Genomic DNA, 16,389 nt, shown 5'->3' on the forward strand with positions numbered 1-16,389 from the left:
CTACATGAAGGAACAACTGTATCAGAGTATAACAGCACTTTGTACCTTGAAGAATCACCAATAAAAGCTTCTAATCACAACCAGACACCAGGGGCGGACCTAGGACAGGGCAAGACTAGGGGCTAAGCCCAAAGAAGCCAGAATGTGCGCACTGATATTTTGGGGCGTTTCATATGCTGATTTTTAGGTGTTGTATGTTTCAAGTGAATGTGAATCCGCTGTCGCTGGCTTTTCTGGAAAAACGTTCTAATATCCACTTTGAGGTAACTAGTCATACAGCAACTAGTCACGTCCTGCGTCCCACTTGACTACACACAACAGAAACTGTTGTCTTGCGCGTCACTTCAAACAGGCTGCCTACCACTAGCCTCTCAAGCAGACTCCTTGCTGCCTACACTTCTCAGGGATTTTACCATTGGCCAACGCGTTGCAAATCATGGGTTGGATTGACAGATAGATTGGCTACAGGAAGTATAAACAACAAAGCACTCACAACTGTTAGCTATTTCACATATTTGTATTGACTTTATATGTAATCTGATTGGGAAATAACACAAAGTTTAAAAAAACAAAAAAACAAAAACAAACAAAAAACGGGGCTTTGGATAAAAACACCCATGGCTTAAGCCCCAAAAGCCACCCCCTAGCTCTGCCCATGCCAGACACATTCCAGCAGGAATCTGATCCAGAATTAGGGAGAAATTAACAACACTGGCAGCCAAGATCACGTTTCCCCAAGTTAGCATTCAGCTTTATGTAGCAGTGTAGGATAGGTAATGTAAAGACTTAAGACTGTAATGTGCCTGGAGCAGATGACCAAATACAGACATCTATTACAAGCTTGTCTCCAAAGTAGAAAAAAAACATTGGAAACAAGAGTATTCAGACTGCTCTGCAGCATGAGGTTTTTGCTCTCAGGGATTACTTTCACATATGTTTACCTCATTATTTGAAACTTTGGCCACATTTGATGTGAACATCCAACATTATGACAGAAAATAAGGTAAAAGCATAATAGGTACCCTTTAGCTTTTTGAAACCTGAGCAAATTGGCTTGATTTCTTATAAAAACATGGAAACAAAGAAGGCAATGAACACCAAAAAAGGAATGGCCCAAAAATTGAGTAAGAAATTAGTAGAAAATAGAAAGTTAAAAACAAAAAAACAAGAAAATGACCTGGAAAGGGTGCTTGAAAATAACAGTAATTCTGTGATATAATTTTAAAATGTAATAATAATAATAATTAGCAATATAGTTTTCCCTACTTTTTTTCTTTTCCCCTAGTTTTTAAAATTGTTTTCTAAATCTATCTTCTTTTTAATTTGTGGGACTTTTTTTTTTTTACAAAGTTGCTTATTGCCTTTTTCTCCATGTGTTTGAAAGAAATAACACCAATTTGCTCAGGGTTCAAAGGTTTAAAGACTTGCAAAAGGCATCTAAAAGCAGCACACGTAAAATGGTGTTGCTCCAGGTTTCAAAGGGTTAAATTGATGTGGTTTTTTTTTGCATAATTTTTCCCTGAACCCTATTTTGACTGTAATACTGTGGTTTTTACATTTAAAAATCACTGCAACTAGAGGGCACAGACTTTGTAAAATCAACATTGAAACTTGCCCGTCAATTAAATTGGCATACTGTAGGTCACGTAGCAGTTCAAAGAGGACCCAAATGCAGACTAACAGGCTGGTTGAGGTTTTTAACAAAAAGCGAGCTTTAATACAGCCGACATAAAACATCCAGATACAGCAGATAACTGGAAGTCCAAATGAAAGCAGAACGAAAAATAAACTGAAAACCAACCGGGAAAAATCCAAACACGAGATATCAGGCAGGAAAAGAAGCATGGACGACATCAAGAACACATGGACGAGCACGGGAATAACGCAGGGATGACCACAGACGAACTGAAAGAACAAAGGGAAACACACAGGTATATATACACAGAAAACTAATCACAAGACACATCTGGATTAGGAAGGAGGGAAATGGAGGTTGACTAACAACGAGGGTGGAGCAAACAAGACTAATACAGAACAGGTGTGAAGGGAAGACTCTGGGAACAGGGAAGGACTAACGAGACAGGTGTGACAGAGAACACACAAAGACAGGAAGTAAAACCTTCCTAAATTAGATAGTTAAAAGCCATTCAAACATTCAATGACAAACACAACTCTTGTGACTCCATATTACCAGAGTTGGATGCTATTCAGACACAACTGCGCAGCAGGTGTTCCCTGTGTTTACATCACAGTAAAGAGTATAACAACAACCAAGGACCGCTGATTGTGGTTAATTCTGAACAGCCACGAGAAGTGGGTTCAGGAGGTTATGATTGTACAGTTAATGAAAAGCACATCTGAGTGGAAGGAATGAAGAGAAAGAGGGCAGCTGACACATGAAAGGCGAGAGCATGAAGACTAAGAAAGGACGTACAGCAAAGTGATAAACCAAGTAGCTGGCAACAGACGAACTAAGGGTGAAGGAGAAGAATGGACGAATCAAGCAGAGGGAGGGGCAGACTGTAAAGTTAACCTGATCCACTTCCTCTGTTGGACTACACAAAAGGAATCAATTCCAGCATCAAAGCCGTCGCTGTGTAAATCATTACGTGACCCAGACCTCTATCCATCATCCCCCCGCCGCTCTTACATAACAGGCAGCTTGACAAGAAGGACAAGATGGAAAACAAATGTGTCCAAGACCTCAGCGCCCATTTTTCCAGGAGCGTATCTATGTCCCCAGCTCAATATCCTCTTAATATGACTCATTAAGGAGACCTTTCAAGGGTTTCTTTGTTCTCAGCAATGCTTATTTTCCCTCTGTCCAATGTTCAGTGTATATTTCCCTGGGACAATATGTTTAAATCTCCCACCTACAGCTTTGAGCCTACTGATGTTATACTCCTTGATATCTCCACTGTGGCTGAATGGATTTTTACCATTTAAACTGCATCTGAAACATCTGTATCCCTTCGTTCTTTTGCAATCTTAACTACGTAGCTAGCCCTTACCAATATTTTACAATGGTAGCTTATAGTATCAAGAGACATATGACCCTGGGAACGTATCCTCAGACCACCTTTCTCAGAATTGAAGGAAAAAGTGGGTGTAATGAACGAGATCCAGTTGCTATTGATTAACACAAGTAAAAACTGATAATAAACATAAACCATAAATCAAACCGGACTCTGGCAGTTGCTGACCCTCTCAGAATAGATGTGTATTTTATGTTATTTTGACCAACGTCTGCATATTGATGACATTAAAACCCATTATCTCTCTGCGTCCTCGTCAGTGTTCTCAGACTAATAATCATCACTTGCATGGCAAATGTTGTGGGTGATGCTGCGATAAGTCACCCTTAATTTTGTTTTTAATTAATATAGCCATTACACCTCATCAAAAATGCTCAATTCAAATAAATGTATCTTTGCTAATTGAAATATCAGCCAGTTAAAGTAAAATCAATCAATCCAAGTAAAACTAATTATCTCAACTACTCAACTCATTATGGCCAGCGAGTGAATTCAATTTGAAAATTGCTGAGAGAGTTGTGTGACTCAAGCACACACACACACACACACACACACACACACACACAAAAAGCTTTCTAAAACCCAGCGTACATTTAATTAACTGGTGGTGAGTGCTACTCTGTTTGCATGACTTATGACAGAGTCCACAAAATTATGTGAGTCCAGAACCTATTTTGTTCTCATGTGGTCACTCATACAGTCTGCGATGTACAAAAAAGCTTCATGACAAGCTAACGTACCATGTGAATCATGTTCTGGAAGTCTTCCTCACTGACAAAATGGTAATCAACTCCATCTTCCTCTCCGGAGTAGGGCCCCCTAGTGGTGTGACACACTCTGTGGAGAAAGACAGAAACATAAAATGTGAAACGCAACAACTGTCACACCTGCAGCCACTAAACAGGAGCAGTATGGGGGCTATGAGCCGGTAGAAGACCACTGGATTTCTGTGACATATCAGACAGTAAATCCTTTGACTTGCATAATGCTGCATTGTTTTGCCCCCAGATTTTAAGGGTAGGTTCACTTTTGTCAGTTCTACCTTAACACAACACTCACATATGTGTGTTAAAAGAGTTATTGATCTATGCGACCTCTCCAAACTGAATGTGAAGAGATGCTCTTCTGCTGAGACTACAAAGTAAGAAATGCGGGACACTGTTGCAAGCCCAGACCTTATTTCATTAAGAATTTACTCAAGTTTTTGGATTCCTGTTCATGAAAACAGACTTTGATTTCAGCACATAGCACTGGAGCTACAGAGGTTAGGGACAGGACAGGACACATAACTACATCATGAGTATAAAAGTATCAAGTCGGCCTGAATCCTTTTTAGTTTGGAACAATTAAAAAATCTTTGTGGGGGGAGATTTCCATGGCCTTTCATATGAAAAGCAATATAAATCTTACTTATTTAAGCTATTAATTTTATCAATGCACAGGGCATCAACAGAGAGGCCGAGGCCGTGTTTGGTCAGGTTATGGTTTCATAACATTTTGCCGGAGGACTACAGTTGCGAATTAGCCGGCTGGCTAAAACTGGCACATTTACAGTAATGTTGATTAATGTGTACTGTCCTTTTTATAAATAAAATAAACTGAAACTGAAACTGAAGAAGCAAGAGACTCTTCGTATGATATATGTCTTGTACATGAACTGCATTTTTTAAACTGATCTGTCGCCTGCATCCAGGTGCTGTCTCCATGTCACACAACAGACTACAACTACCGAGACCACAAACTAGCAGCTCAGCGCTGGATTGCACTTGTGCTTCTGCGGTAATTTTATTCACCTCACAGACTGATTTAGCGTATCACGTGCAACAAACAAACAAAGGAGGAGCTCTGTGTCTCTCTAAGTGTTGATGGAGAAACTGTGAGTGAGTGGGGCTGAGCAGTGCAGAAAGTGTGAGTGAGGAGAGATGCACACTGGTGTGCGTTATGTAACGCAACTGGACCCTATATTGATATGAATGTGTCATCTAAATTTATATCTTGCTTAAAAATATAAAGATATATTGTACATAGCTGTTACATTGCCCAGTCCTAACACAAAGTGGATAATTGGTGATATGGAGGGTGAAGTCCTCCTTTAATATCAACTTCAGAATATCTGGCCTGGTCTATCCTTTGATGTATTTGGGAGCAGATGGCTCCTATTTTTCCCATGACTTAATATGTATATCACACATTAATTTATATCATCAATAAAGAGATGCTAGTACGGAGTAACTCCCACTGAGAATCAACAACTCCACTTTGCAGTATGTGCAGCTTTTAACTTCAGACTCAACTGTCTGGTTAATATGTAGCAGCTGTTTGACTTCCACAGCAGTAAGTAAAAAACACAAAGGAGAAAACTGATACAAATAATTGTTTTACTTGTCACACTACTAATGGTGTTACCAGCTGTATCTAGGGAGCAGATTTCTTTTGAGAGCTTTACTGTCTCAATTAATATAACATGTTTATCTTCTTAAATATCAGTTTGAGCAGATGTATTATTTCATCATATGACAATTATGTAATGTAAATTTACAGTTAAATCTACTGAATTTAGTCATTTATTTTAGCACCAATTTAAGTACTACTAATCATGTGACACTGACTTGAGATACATGTACAGAAAGTTTAAGACTGACCCGTAGGCAAAGTATTCGTTCAACTCCCGACACAGTCTGTGAGCCAGCTCTTTCTTCCCACAGCCTTGAGGACCAGTGAGAACCAGCATGGGATATGGAGAGTCTGCACTGGGCATAGTGCTGCTTGGAGACACACAAACACAGAGGCTTATGATCACCTTTACAGGTAGGTTCTCACTGAGATGAGCAGCAGTTAAATACATTAAGCCATGAAGCCAGAGCACAAACGTCTCCAGTCATGAAAGCCACTCCTTCAGTCAATAAAAACGAGACCCTTGTGGGTAATATCCATGCGCTCTTTCTAGGAAGCACAGAAGAGAATGGTAAATTGACTGTAGCTGCAGCATTTTATTTGCTGATGATGGATGTTTTCAAAAAAGTGCTGATGCATGAACAAATTTTTTTCTTTTAGGGAGTAGATAATGTGAGCAACACAGACTCACTGCAGATAAAATGCTGCACACGTTCGAAAGCAACTGTCTTGATGGTTGATTTCAGAAGGTGTTTACGATTATGACTCAACACATTTGACTGTAAACCCTCACATTTGCCTCTGTCAACATTTGGTATTATCCTTTTTCATTTCATCGACAGTTGACATTATAGTAACTTAATCCACTGGGTGGTTTTATCTCACATTCAGGAAACAAGGCAAAGGGCCATCCAGAGGTCAGGCTATCAAACACAACTCTATGTTTGCACCAACCTGTCATAGAGCACCTGGGGCTGCATCAGCTGATACACCAAGTTGGTCATGTGATCCCTGGCTGCCATCACATCCAAAGGAGGGTCATACTTGTTTACTGATGACACCTGGGATTTAAGGTTGGTAATCAAGGGACAAATAAGCAATCCCACATCCATGGAAATTATAACAGTCGAATTAGATTGATGGCATTTGATCCCTACACTTTGTTTTAGCTCTGTGTCAACGCTCTGGGTTGTTTGTATTTTTTTAAACCAATCACAGTCGACTTGGGTGGTGCTAAGACCAGTATGCAGCCACGGCGCCCTTGCAAATTAGTGTTGGGAGATAGCGGAACAGGAGGAGAATTCTGTCTGACATAGGTGGCCAATGGCAGGCCGATGCGGTGTTCACACTACAACCGACAAAGCAACAGCCTACAAGTCATTTTCAAAAGAAACTGGTGACATGAAGCTACAAAATGATGCCTAACCAGACTGTTTGAAATAATGGATGTAACTACCATGACGTCACCTAGACAACTGGTAATTTGGGCATCCCCATCTTGGGTTTTCGGAGCCAGAAGTTACCATATTTGGACGGGAGGGTGGAGTTGTGGAGGAGCAAGGGGTGGACCTGACTTACAGGCTGTAACGACACCTTGCAGAGAGCCTGCCATTCAGGAGGCCCCGCCCTTAAATATGCATAACTTTATACCTTAACAAAATGAAAACAGATGAGTAATATCAAAATTCACCCCCAAACAGTTGTTATGAACTAGTAAATTAACTATAGCAACCAAAACCATTTTTGCACCAGGCTTTAAACATGTTTATTTCTGCTGTAAAGTTGGTCATTTTAACATGGAGGTCTATGGAGATTGACCATAGACTGTGGGATTGACTTGCTCCTGGAGTCAGCCGCAAGTGGCCATTTGAAGCGCTGCAGTTTTTGGCACTACTTCATTGGCTTCATTTTTCAGCCTTGTAGGTTGCTTGTATTGGGTTGTTTGTATTTCTTTAAACCAATCATATTCGTCCTGCGTGGTGCTAAGCCCAGGATGCAACAATGGTGTCCAGCAAGTGTTGGGAGATAGCAGAAGGGGAGTAGAATTCCAAAATAGGTGGCCAGTGGAAGACCTTTGGTGTGTTCACACTACAACTGACGAAGCAGGTTTCAAGGTAAGCAGGTAAGCAGATTTCAAGTCATTTCAGTTGATCTGTCCAGTTTTCAGTGCTCCAAGGATGCAGTGAGGTGTATATCAATCATATTTTTTGTTTCTAGCCGTGGTACTGTGGTATTTAACGGAGGTAGTTGACACTATGCGAGCACTGAGTATTGTGGTGAACATCAGGATGCAATGGGGCGGCGAAATGTGATGTTAAAATGGGGCTCAGACATTTCAGTCGAGGTACGTTGTTGCAAGCAGCAGACACGTACAAACCCAGGACTACATACAGTACAGGCCAAAAGTTTGGACACACCTTCTCATTCAATGCGTTTTCTTTATTTTCATGACTATTTACATTGTAGATTCTCACTGAAGGCATCAAAACTATGAATGAACACATGTGGAGTTATGTACTTAACAAAAAAAGGTGAAATAACTGAAAACATGTTTTATATTCTAGTTTCTTCAAAATAGCCACCCTTTGCTCTGATTACTGCTTTGCACACTCTTGGCATTCTCTCCATGAGCTTCAAGAGGTAGTCACCTGAAATGGTTTTCCAAAAGTCTTGAAGGAGTTCCCAGAGGTGTTTAGCACTTGTTGACCCCTTTGCCTTCACTCTGCGGTCCAGCTCACCCCAAACCATCTCGATTGGGTTCAGGTCCAGTGACTGTGGAGGCCAGGTCATCTGCCGCAGCACTCCATCACTCTCCTTCTTGGTCAAATAGCCCTTACACAGCCTGGAGGTGTGTTTGGGGTCATTGTCCTGTTGAAAAATAAATGATCGTCCAACTAAACGCAAACCGGATGGGATGGCATGTCGCTGCAGGATGCTGTGGTAGCCATGCTGGTTCAGTGTGCCTTCAATTTTGAATAAATCCCCAACAGTGTCACCAGCAAAACACCCCCACACCATCACACCTCCTCCTCCATGCTTCACAGTGGAACCAGGCATGTGGAATCCATCCGTTCACCTTTTCTGCGTCTCACAAAGACACGGCGGTTGGAACCAAAGATCTCAAATTTGGACTCATCAGACCAAAGCACAGATTTCCACTGGTCTAATGTCCATTCCTTGTGTTTCTTGGCCCAAACAAATCTCTTCTGCTTGTTGCCTCTCCTTAGCAGTGGTTTCCTAGCAGCTATTTGACCATGAAGGCCTGATTGGCGCAGTCTCCTCTTAACAGTTGCTCTAGAGATGGGTCTGCTGCTAGAACTCTGTGTGGCATTCATCTGGTCTCTGATCTGAGCTGCTGTTAACTTGCCATTTCTGAGGCTGGTGACTCGGATGAACTTATCCTCAGAAGCAGAGGTGACTCTTGGTCTTCCTTTCCTGGGTCGGTCCTCATGTGTGCCAGTTTCGTTGTAGCGCTTGATGGTTTTTGCGACTCCACTTGGGGACACATTTAAAGTTTTTGCAATTTTCCGGACTGACTGACCTTCATTTCTTAAAGTAATGATGGCCACTGGTTTTTCTTTAGTTAGCTGATTGGTTCTTGCCATAATATGAATTTTAACAGTTGTCCAATAGGGCTGTCGGCTGTGTATTAACCTGACTTCTGCACAACACAACTGATGGTCCCAACCCCATTGATAAAGCAAGAAATTCCACTAATTAACCCTGATAAGGCACACCTGTGAAGTGGAAACCATTTCAGGTGACTACCTCTTGAAGCTCATCGAGAGAATGCCAAGAGTGTGCAAAGCAGTAATCAGAGCAAAGGGTGGCTATTTTGAAGAAACTAGAATATAAAACATGTTTTCAGTTATTTCACCTTTTTTTGTTAAGTACATAACTCCACATGTGTTCATTCATAGTTTTGATGCCTTCAGTGAGAATCTACAATGTAAATAGTCATGAAAATAAAGAAAACGCATTGAATGAGAAGGTGTGTCCAAACTTTTGGCCTGTACTGTAAGTACGTGAACAAGCACCTGAGCAACACTTTGAACGGCAACTCTGCAATAATGTAGCTGGCCATGCTGTTGCGTTGTTGCTTATAGTGTAAACAGATCATTATACACATAGACTACCTCCTGGGAGCCAGACTAGTGGCATTTTAGCTTAAATAAGGGGTCAGTGCAGTATCCTTATTTAAATTGAAAGTCCGGCCTGTTGAAACACTGTGCTTATGCTGTGAACTTCATTATGTTTATTCGTACCTTTTCTTCTGCGGTGACTTTAACTTGGTCCAGCACAGTTAGATGTTGAAGGAGGAAAATGACTGCCAGTCTGTAATTGGGCTGCTCCTATCAATTACATTCACATGGCATATATTACAAAATATATGATGAATCTAAACTTCAAGCACAAACATTCATCAACTTTAAAAAGCCACAAACAGATGGAAGTCATCATTGAAGCTCAAGTGCTTACAGGCTGGGTACAGAATATATGTGGACTAAATGAAATGCATGAAACTTTTGGCATACACAGTATCTCTCCACATATTAAATAAATGTTCTCATACTAGAACCATGTGGTCAGTGAAGGGTTGGGTTACCTGTACAGGGTTGCCAAGCAGGTTCAGGTCCCTCAATAGGACAAGATCATGGATGTGTTTGCACTCCTGTATTTCACTAATCTGAAACAAAACCACAAAGTCATGCAGTGCAATAGTTTATTTGAAGTTAATATAATTAAGTTGTTAAGTGTAAGATTTCATTCTCAACCTTGTCAACGACTACAATTATGTCAGATTAGAATTTTGTTGTATTTTAGAGCATACTTGAGTTGGAGTCTGCTCATTGTTTTTTTTCATAATCTGAAAATGTGTTTGACTTTGTGTCAAGCATGAGGACTTTAGAATTGCACCTCTGCTCTTTGCAGATGATGTGGCCCTGTCAGCTTCACCATATCGAGACCTCTAGTACGCACTGCGGCAGTTTGCAGTCGAGTTTGAAGCGGTCGGGATGAGAGTCAGCACCTCCAGGTCTGAGGCAATGGTACACTGCCAGCAAATGGTTGATTAACCCTTTGGGTTGGGTGAGAGTTACTGCCTCAGGCGAAGGAGCTCAAGTATCTTGGGGTCTAGCTCACGAGAGGGTAAGATGGAGCTTGGGGGTTTGGCGCTGTGTCAGCAGTGATGTGGGTGCTGCCCTAGACCGAGCTGAGCCAGAGGGCAAAGCTCTTGATTTACCAGTCAACCTATGTTATGACCCTCACCTATGGTCATGAGTTTTGGGTACTGACTGACAGACTGAGATTGTGGATACAAGCGACTAAAATGAGTTTCCTGTGTAAGGTGGTTGGGCTCAGCCTTAGAGAAAGGGCGAGGAACTCAGCTATCTGGAGGGAGCTCAGAATAAGGCCGCTCCTCCTTCGCATTGAAAGAGGTCAGCAGAGATGATTCGGGCATCAGGATGGAGATGGAGTTCATAATCTTTTAAACCTCTGTGACTTTCATATGTGATTGGATTCCTATTTTTGTGAATCTCTGGTGCAAATCAATTTTTTTCTGAACTTAAATCTATATTGACTTAATCACGTTAAGATTTAGGCCAACATATATGTGCTGTTAACCAAGGTTGTCTCAGATCAGTACCAGGTTTTTCTCCAGGTTGATGGAGCCCAGTAGGTGTAGATTCTGGAGGCCAGACAGACTGGTGATGCGGTTCAGAGACAAGTCCAGAACCTGCAGATTCTTCAGATTCTCCAACCCCTCAATCCTCTCCAGCTGGTTCCCCCTCTGGACATGGACAGGAAAGAGGACATATTTAAAGAGGCATGTACATGATATTCATGAATATGCATGTACACCTAAGTGGCTTCCAACGCACAGCTCTGCTTCATATATAGTCAATGTGAATAAATATTAAGGACGTGCCATGGTCGCTCTGCAGGGTGCCTGAACCCTCTTTCCCCTCAGTGCTGAGTTGAGTGGCAGGCCTGCCTCTCTTTGCTAAATCCTGACAGGTGAGGACTGACAGCCAAACAGCTGGCGAGGTGCTAGCGCAGCATGCTAACCAACTAAAGAACCAGACCTAGGCACTCCTCCCTTGTCAGGGTCCCCCAGCCTGCTTCTCACTCCATTCCACTGACTAAAGTTGTTATCTAGCCGTCTGGCCACATCTCGTCCTGCTCTTGCCAAGCATGTTGCCTGGCAGAGGGCTGTTGTCAGTGGGGGCGGGTGACTGCGCTGGTCCCTTGAAGCTCTGGGTCGGCGCTGTGATGGGCTGGGAAACAGGCCGGCTGACAGGGTTGTGCTGTTTAGGGAGCCAGCATGTGAGGAAGTGGGGTCAGGGATGGGATTAGATGGATGCTGGATGGACAAGGTATGAGCGAATGTGTGTGTGGGTGTGTGTGTGTGCGCGCTGAACTTGGTCCAGACTCACTCAAACACCAGCAGCTGGTCCCAAAGCAAAGCTACAGACAGGGGCAGACACAGCCAGACCGATGGCTGCTGACAATGAGGAAACACTGATAAAGGACATAACACGCATGTGCACACACACACACACACACACACAAGCAGAAAGAGAGACAGAGAGAGAGAGAGTGAGAGAGAAAAGGCCTGCTGTTGGACCATATGGTGATTCTCGATCAGGGGGCCAAGGTTTTACTGAATGTAAAAATGCAGCCAAAAACAGAGACATAAAGACAGAGACAGGGAGGAGAGAATAGAGAGGCAAATATAAACAGGTAAAATTTAGCATACATGAGGTAAAACACGCACAAGAAAGATCAACTCCAAAATAACTCCTACTGTGTGTGCACGCGCTCAGATATAACACACATGGAGGGAAACAATCTCCAAAGCAAAGCCATGCATGTAAGTGGAAGCACTGCCAAGCACTGGCAAAGAAAGACAAATGAGATTTGTTTAAAATTCATGTTTTTAAGTATCTGCTTGAATGTACTGCATGTATGAATGTTTGTGTGTGAGTGTGCGCTCAGTTTAGTGCATTTCTGACTGTAGAGAGTAGGACCTACAAGGCAGAGGTGTGTGAGAGGCAGGCTATCCAGGCCGCTGATCCTCGAGATCTTGTTGTGTGCCAGGCTGAGATGGGTGAGCTTGCAACATTGCTCGAGACCACTGATCTCACTGAGGCTGTTGTCTGAGCGTGCGCATGTTAAGGGGAAAACATAATGCGGTATATTTTTATAGACATGATCATATATAGGTAAAGAAAAAGCTATATGGTGTGTGTGTGACTGACAGAGAAAGAGGCAAAGACAAGGACATAAGAAGTTCAAGTACACATGGATGAATGTAAGCGTCTCTCAGTAAGGATACAGCCCAGATCCAGGTAACTAAGGGATGAATAGGCTGACAAATCCTTCATTTTCGTCATACAGTTGTGAGAGAAATTGACCTCCTGACAAAAAAAGAAGCAGCACACTATTAACAAAAGTCATGAAAGTGTTCAGTACATCTCACTGAAGAAATTCTCCGACCGAATCCATAGAGTATGGGAAAGGAATTTTCAATTTGCTAAAGTTCACTGTCGTTCAAGGGCAGTTAATGCCTTGTAAGCATATTCAAAGAGACTACAGATGGGCTATGGAAATCCAGGCCTATCTTGAGGGAATAGCACGAGAAAGTGAAGCCCTAGCCACCAATCAAATATGGTCTTATCCTGTCAGCTCAAGGTCCTGCGTTACTTTTAGGTTCTTGGGTGGCTGGAATCCAAAGAAGCTGGAGATTTCGTTGTGAGAGGCATCCAGGATGGCGAGGTAGGGCATGTGGCTCACACAGGATAAATCTGGGAGTTGAGGAAAGAGTATTGGATCAACGGATAAAGACAGGGTCAGAAAAGTAACATATTCAAATGTGAATGAATCATGTCTGAATTACAGCTCTTTCAAAGTAGTCACTGGCTTCTATAAATAGCAGGTCTGTAACAGATTTAAAAGGGACCCATTACGTTCATTTTCAGGTTCATACTTGTATTTTGGGTTTCTACTAGAACATGTTTGCATGTATTCATCCTCTGTCTGATACACTTCATTTTAGCACATTTCTTTACATCCCCCTCAAAAAAAAAAAAAAAAAGCCCAGTCCAAGTTTTCCGGGTCTCCCATATCTGAGTTCTCCACCTCTCAACACCCTCATTGCACCTGGGGAGTAACTGTAACAGAGTACAGCACCACTTTCTGCCATGAAAAATCACCAATTAGAGTTTCTAAACAAAAATCTGCACAAGACATGCTCCACCAGGAATATGACCCAAAATGGGGGAGAAATTTACAACATCGGCAACCAAGATAACATGTTTCCCTGACGTAAGCATGTAGCTACATGTAACAGTGTATTTGCAGCCTGAGAATAATTTCAATGAAGTACAGCGGCACTTTCTCACCAATAGATTGAATCACAATGTTTATTTACAGTAACTTCCATGTAGAAAACCCCCACATCATGTGCATAAAATCATATGGTGCTGAGCAAGTGCTGCCTCAGTTGCTTAGTTTTTAACCACCTAAAAATGGACCACTTCGGTGAAGCGAAGCAAATATTCAAATATAGCTTACACTTACACTGATATTGGTGGATGTTGATGAAGCGTCATGGTAATCATAAGTGCTATTTCATAGACAACTGGATTTGTCTTTATTTCTTGAAGATGTTTCACTTCCCATGCAGAGTTTAAAGCCTGCAACTTTGCACCAGTCAATTAGAACTGAAGAAGCCTCTTGGATGAGAGGTGAAACGTCTTCAAGAAACGCAAGCAAGTCCAGTTGTCTACAATATAGCACTTAAGACTGATATTAATGTTTTTAGGTGGCTAGAATACGTTTTGCTGCGGCCCCCGTCCACAGCAGTTCATTGTTTAGCTTCTGTGCCAGTACATTTGGTTAAAAAGATGATAGCAAAACAACATTGTACATAAAATAAGCACAGCAGAAACGTCAGGAAGGTCGGACCACAGTGTTTAACTATATATCTTTAGACGTTACAGTTACGGCTGAAAATGACAACAGAATTCCACAAGTCTGCCTATTTTACAAATCTCCGCAACTGAACACAATTGCCAGTTGTCTACCCAGAAGAGACTTGTTGTAAGTGTGACGTCACAGTGATTCAGTCTATAAAAGCTTCTCAACCAAAATATTCACAACAGGACATGTTCCAACAGGAATATGATCCGAAATCAGGGTGAAATTAACAACATCTACAACCAATAATACATGTCTCCCTGATGTTAGCACGTAGCTGCATGTAGCAGTGTAGGCTATGGTATGTAAAGACCACATACAGAAATTTGTCACGAGCTGACACCAGTTTGTCTTGAAAGTAGAAAAACAGTTGCAGAGTATTCAGAATGGTTTGTAACTTGAGGTTGGTTTTTCCATTACTTTTATATAGGTTTACCTCATGATTTAAAACTTTGGCCATGTTAAATATGAATATCTGACACTGTAAAATTATATATGTATGACAGAAAATAAGGAAAAACATAATAGCTCCCCTTTAAGGACACTTAATGACAATAAGAATAACAAAAAGTCACCTTTAACTTTGTTGTGTGGCAGCTCCAGCTTTTGAAGATGGACATAACTGCATAAAACTGAGATGTCATGGAGATCTTGACTCTAGTGAAAAAATACAAGAGAACTGTCAACATAACATACACTGTCAATGTAAACCGAGTTTTCATGGATTGCTTTACCTTGATAATTCAGACATTTATCCTGACTAAAAGCTATTTAATGTCATTTACAAACGCTGTCTGTGTAGGTAAGTGTCTTACAGGCAGAGACAGATGGCGGTACAAATGTTGCAGCCCAGTGCCACAGCGTCCAAGGTTGGACGCACAGCTGGAGACCACCTCAGCAGTTAAAACACCATCCCTCTGTAAACATAAAAAATAAATAAATGAAGTAATTTTTCAGTCACAAAGTTTGAAGACAACATGGCATGAGGCCACTACAAGCATCACCTAAAAGCACACAGCACATATTCATGCAGTACACACAGATTATGCTTAAGAAGGATGCACACCACTCTAATTGCTCTTAATACCGCTATCACAAATGGCAAATAATCAACCATTTGACCTTGCTGTGTTGTTTTACTTTCCCAGACCTCTTGTGCAAGGTTACCTGCTTTATCTGTCGCATAAAAGAACAAATATGGAGTTTCACTGAAACCACTCCAGTGAAGAGCAGCCACTCTGCCTTTTTGTTGTAGTTTGGCACAATGACACACACTTAAAAAGTTAATGAAACTGGAAATAAAAGTATTAAAACACAGTGTGTGTAGCTTTTATCAGCGAAGGTATCCTACTCCTTACCTCCATCTCTGTGTTTCCTTCTGGCTCGTCGCAGCCAGGAGCTTGTGTACAGGGAGCATCACTGTGGGACCCTGGGGGACAGCTGCCAGGTGACGCTGACGAAAACTGCTTACTCGTAGTGTCCGTCATTATTCAGTAATAAAAACACGGTGACGAGGGACTGAAGACCGATAAGAAGTCAAAGTGAGGACTTTGTCATAAAAAAAGTCTAAATATCCGTGTTTTTCCACGGTTCTAGCTAGCTAATGAGTTAGCTTCTCACGTGAAGCATACTCCGCTGTCGCTAGGCAACGCTAAGACAAGTGAGAGGTGAAAGGAATTGTGGGTCATGGAGTTTTGAGCATCAACACCTATTTCTTTGTATTCTGGTGATTTTTAAGCACTAATGTGTGACTTTTCTGCGTCAATTTATGATGTAAATGTCTTTAATTCTGTCAAAATAAACGTCCTCAGCCACTTCCATGTTTTAATGGCTTCCACCTGCGGCTGAGAGTGTGTTAGCAGCCACTTTAGGGATTGTTCGTTACTTATGAAAGGGGAGAGGATGGTGCAACACAGGGGAGGCACTTTAAATAATCTTTTAAGCACTTATGGGGACTTATGGTTTTTATTTTGGTTCA

The 16,389-nt window shown here is 41.7% G+C and overlaps 1 protein-coding gene across 1 annotated transcript in view; it reads right to left on the minus strand.

The window, feature by feature from the left end:
* lrguk (leucine-rich repeats and guanylate kinase domain containing) overlaps nucleotides 1–16,033 on the minus strand; it is a 28,969-nt gene extending 12,936 nt beyond the window's left edge. Inside the window, exons 1-12 of the mRNA XM_033615099.2 lie at nucleotides 15,770–16,033; nucleotides 15,227–15,328; nucleotides 14,987–15,068; nucleotides 13,137–13,237; nucleotides 12,769–12,850; nucleotides 12,465–12,589; nucleotides 11,077–11,220; nucleotides 10,036–10,116; nucleotides 9,695–9,781; nucleotides 6,384–6,490; nucleotides 5,678–5,797; nucleotides 3,776–3,872 (exon numbers count right to left, since the gene is read on the minus strand). Of these exons, the coding sequence (XP_033470990.2) occupies nucleotides 3,776–3,872; nucleotides 5,678–5,797; nucleotides 6,384–6,490; nucleotides 9,695–9,781; nucleotides 10,036–10,116; nucleotides 11,077–11,220; nucleotides 12,465–12,589; nucleotides 12,769–12,850; nucleotides 13,137–13,237; nucleotides 14,987–15,068; nucleotides 15,227–15,328; nucleotides 15,770–15,898 (1,257 nt within the window). The 5' untranslated portion in view covers nucleotides 15,899–16,033. The remainder of the gene's footprint in view (nucleotides 1–3,775; nucleotides 3,873–5,677; nucleotides 5,798–6,383; nucleotides 6,491–9,694; nucleotides 9,782–10,035; nucleotides 10,117–11,076; nucleotides 11,221–12,464; nucleotides 12,590–12,768; nucleotides 12,851–13,136; nucleotides 13,238–14,986; nucleotides 15,069–15,226; nucleotides 15,329–15,769) is intronic.
* Nucleotides 16,034–16,389: the final 356 nt, after the last annotated feature.

This window comes from Epinephelus lanceolatus, chromosome 23, assembly GCF_041903045.1.
Source record: "Epinephelus lanceolatus isolate andai-2023 chromosome 23, ASM4190304v1, whole genome shotgun sequence".
Classification (NCBI taxonomy): Eukaryota; Metazoa; Chordata; class Actinopteri; order Perciformes; family Serranidae; genus Epinephelus; species Epinephelus lanceolatus.